At 42.4% G+C, this 4,276-nt stretch overlaps 1 protein-coding gene across 1 annotated transcript; it reads right to left on the bottom strand.

Annotated features, from left to right (window-relative positions):
- Nucleotides 1-213: 213 nt before the first annotated feature.
- LOC147712418 (uncharacterized protein F54H12.2-like) lies at nucleotides 214-738 on the bottom strand. Its single transcript, XM_086919648.1, has one exon. It carries the CDS (start codon nucleotides 736-738, stop codon nucleotides 214-216), a length of 525 nt encoding a protein of 174 aa, XP_086775774.1.
- Nucleotides 739-4,276: the final 3,538 nt, after the last annotated feature.

Raw genomic sequence — 4,276 nt, 5'->3', positions numbered from 1 at the left:
CACAGTTACTCTGTCATTGTCCAAAAACATAGCAGCCCAGTGAGTTCCTGGTTCATGATGAGGATCTGGGTTAAAGACCAGAGATCGGGGTCTTTCATAACTTATCTCGTTAGGCAAGCCATCGCTGGGATAAACATTCAAAAAGTATTTCTTAGCGTCTCTATGGCGGCTTAAGAAGGCTCTTATCTGAACAGTGTCCATTTTGTATTATTTTCAAAGATAGTCAAACAGAATCTGCCTGGCGTGATTAACCTGTATGACACTATCAAATACAGCAAAAACGACCATGTTCACATTTGTAGTTAGGGCCGCGCTGAAGCGGAATTCAGCTTTTAGATTTCCATTTTTAACGAGGCTGTAATGGTCCCCATCTTCCATGTCCGGGGTCAGATCAAAGGCAAATAGCGTGTAGCCTGCGCCATATCCTTCACGTGATACGACAACCCCTGAATCACGCAGGTGCTTCCCAGTTATCGACACTAATCCAAGATATTCTCTAATAAAATTTCCAGTTCCAAAATTAGGCGTGTATGGCTTTGCAGGTATGACAGCTCCCTCATGAACTAGGGCCGCATAGTTGATGCCATAGTGCTTGAAATTAAAAGGGTTGGAGTTATATGCGCCACTAAAAGCTGTATTGTCAACAAACCCAATAATGACAAGTTTTGGTAGCTGCCCCAGAAACAAATTTTGATGCTGTGTTAATCTGGTCCCCGCCGGTATGCTGTAGACTTTCATAGAGACTCTTTCAATGGCATATTTAGCATTAGATAGTTGTAGAGCCTCAGCGTGAGCCAATCTGACTGTTGGTGATACATTCACTCTCTTTACATACAGGCTTGCAGATTGTATGAGCAGTTTATAGTGTTCGGCATCCCCAGTAATGAGGCACAAGGCATCTTTGTTACGGTTGAGTTTGATCTTGAGGTCTATGCCATTAACGATTAGTTTATCTTGGAAGAAGAGGTCTGAATGTATCCGCCCCAGAAGGTCAAACTCTTTACTCTCTGCAGCAAACCCTGCTCTTTTTACAAAGCCGGTGTTGGGGCATCCAGGGCAGTGTTTTCAAATTTATCATAAGTATCTTTGTAGAAAAGACCTGCTGAAAGTTGTGTGTCCAAGGCATCGCTGCTGTAGTTCAGGATACTCTCCATGTAAGCCCTGTAGGAGTACATATTGTCATTTTGCGTGATGAGTCTGTCACCCAAGGTAATATCCACCTGATTAAACATGGTCGCTATGGGGTAAGCAATGGTAGCCACTTTAGCGGTTGCAGCAATATCTGATCCATCTGCTTTCACAATTTTACACACCACATGTAGCAGAGTATTGTTGAGATCTAGATACATATCAGTGGACCCTGATACGTAAAACTCTATAGGGGCCAATGGCGTCAGGGCCGCTAAGGGTGATACCTCCATGAAAAAACTGTTTTCGATACTGGTCTGTGTTGGTTTTAGAGAGAACAGATCTAACTCTGACTTGGCGCATTCGCCCGAAGCGCAGTGTACAAAAGCCATCTTTTAGCGTGTCACTCCTTTTAGAAAATGTTAAGGCTAGAGGCTGCTCTCTTCTTCGTAGCTCTCTTCCGCCTTGGGGATCTTCTTTTGTGAGCTCTTTTTGAAGAGCGTTTCCTTTTTTTATAGGGCACAGGCGGTCCCCTACGCTTGGATGTCCCCCTCTTCCTTTTAATACTGAGGCGGGGCTTGTACAGTAGGCCTGACCCTTCTTGAGGTTGTCTGTTCATACGTTCAACTACAGCAGACTTCACAGACCCTACCACATCTTGGGCTATATTCTGGGCAGCTGTCTTTACATGCGGTTTTTGCAATTTCATAACCTTTTCTCAAAAAAGGCATGGCCCTTCGGAACAAACTCCGGAAAAAACCTCCTAGACCCGCCCCATACATAACAGGAGCTCCTTGAAAGTATGGGGGCCCTCCATACCCCGCCTGGTGCTTGTAATACTCTCTATACATAGAAGGGTTGCCGTAGGCTTTCATAGCCCCCATGCTGAGCTCTTAATAGTCACCACCGCTGCGGGGTCTGAAATGAAGCTTAACAATAACTTTCCCGTATTTAAAGGACACCGGCTGGGACTGATCATCAAAGATCATAATTGTTATAGTGTCAAAATGATTTTTAGAAATTGCTACATAGTCAGGTTTAATATATTGAATATTAGCTATTGTGTTGTTTTCACCCCGCACCTGAACCCATCTCAGTAGGGGGGCGTAACTATCTCCAACCCTCTGGGGTTCTATTATATCTGTATAAACATAGAGTGTGTAAAAACCCCCATCAATATCTGGACATGTCAGATCTGGATCCTGTTGCTTTTTATATGTTGGACCGTTCCTAAAACTCGGCTCAGCTTTCCACTGGTGATAAATACCGCATCCTGGCTGGGTGCTTTAATAAAAACTTTCCTTCTGACGTTATCTAGCACCAGTTGAAAGTCGGAAAGCCCCGCAGTACTGGCTATTGTCTTGTTAATGGCATCCACCACAGCATTAACTGTAGGGTAGTACCCGTGAGGAAAACTTATGATGTAAAGAGGCTCAGATTTTGACTTCTCTATAGTGAATTTAGATTCAGACCTCTTAAAAGTATTCCAGGTACGAGGGTATTGTATTTGTTAGGGCAACTTCCCATTCCCCTTTCAAATCCACCGGCTTAGCCAATTTGACAGTGTAATTTGATATTTTATTATCAGGGAACATATCCATCGATGCGTTAGAGGGCAATGTAATATAAAAGGAGGATGTCTCCATTTTGCTTCCTCCTTCTTTTTGAGCTATAGGCGTTCACACGTCCTGCAGAGAGCTGGCCGACACCCAAGTGTTAAATTTCTCAGGCCATCCTCGCCATTTAACAAAGGCCTGTTTTTTTGCACCCCTCCCTTTCCACTCTAGAATCTTTTCAACCCTGTAAATCCTATTTACATCATCTGGGATCTTTTGTAACTCTTCACTGTAAAAAGTCCTTCAACCTGTAAATGTACATGCCTTCTTTAAGCTCAACACTATCAACTATGAAAATCTCATCGCTGAATGTCTGTTGATAACCTTTAGTAAAGAGCCCTTTCAATTTTGAAACCCTGACGTGATCCCCTTTTTTAAAAACAGGCTTCTTTACTTCGGCGTTGAAGTAGCGGCCGTATACCCTTCTCCACACCTCCAGAGAATTGTCGGCTGTTACCTCTACAGGAGCCATTCTGATAGTTCTGTGATAGCTGGCATTATAAACAGCTAAAAAATCCTGTAAAACAGGTAATTATCGATATGTGTTGTATGCTGTGAAGTATCTCCACAGTTTAGATTTTAAGGTTCTGTTAAAGCGCTCTATAACAGCTGATTTTACCTCCGTGTTGGTTACAAAATGCTGTACCCCATGTTCTTTTAATAATTTCTGGAAGGTTTTGTTTAAAAATTCTTTTCCAGCATCTGTTTGTAGTTTTTGAGGGGTTCGCCCCTTCCTAAAGATTACTTTAAAGGCCTTGGTGACACTTGCTCCACTTTTATCATTTAGAGCTTCTGCAAAGGCGTATTTAGACAATACATCTATAACTGTTAAGATGTAACTGGATCCATTATTATGTTTTGCCAGATCTTGTAGACTTATTATGTCGGCCTGCCATTGATAGTCTAATTGCGCATTAACAATAGTGGGTCTCCTCTTAAAACGTCTCCGCGCCGGCTTGTGTAGTGAATAGGCTTCTTCACCGGATAGCCACTCCTGCACTTGGGTTCTGCTGATGGGTTCCTTTTCAGCTTTAGCCCTTTTAAACAATGCTTCACCACTGCCAAAGCTTGAGACATCCTTTGTATCATAATAAAACTTCTTTAACACTCCCCCCGACATGTTAACACTTCTGAACCACAAAATGAAAGACGCTTGTTTTGTGTATAGACAGTTTATTATAAGTAAATAAGATAACAAGATATCATCACTCCAGAGTTTACAAGTTTACATTGACTATGGTCCCAACATTAAAAAGGAGTATAGCCTTGTGGCGCTTGTCTCAGCTGTCGTCGTAGAGTCACACATCTTGATATTTTTAAAGCTATATAGTCCATAGCGCTGTATAGGTTAACCCTATCACCCCTCCAATAACTCTGCACTGCAAGGATACTAGCTGCTGTCAATAGTTCATACAATTCTCTCTCGCACAGCAGCAAACCTTTGCTTTTAAAATAATCATCAGTTAGGAACTCAAAGGCTAAATTTAAGCTGGCCCTCCGGGGCAGGATTAAGCCTCTCATATAGTATATAT

The sequence above is a fragment of the Lissotriton vulgaris genome, chromosome 5 (genome assembly GCF_964263255.1).
Source record: "Lissotriton vulgaris chromosome 5, aLisVul1.2, whole genome shotgun sequence".
Lineage (NCBI taxonomy): Eukaryota > Metazoa > Chordata > Amphibia > Caudata > Salamandridae > Lissotriton > Lissotriton vulgaris.
Note: the sequence above shows the minus strand (reverse complement) of the source record. Positions and strands in the feature narration are given on the sequence as shown.

Excerpts from the sequence above, each read along its gene's own strand:
- LOC147712418 (XM_086919648.1), bottom strand. The coding sequence starts at position 738 with ATGAAAGTCTACAGCATACCGGCGGGGACCAGATTAACACAGCATCAA.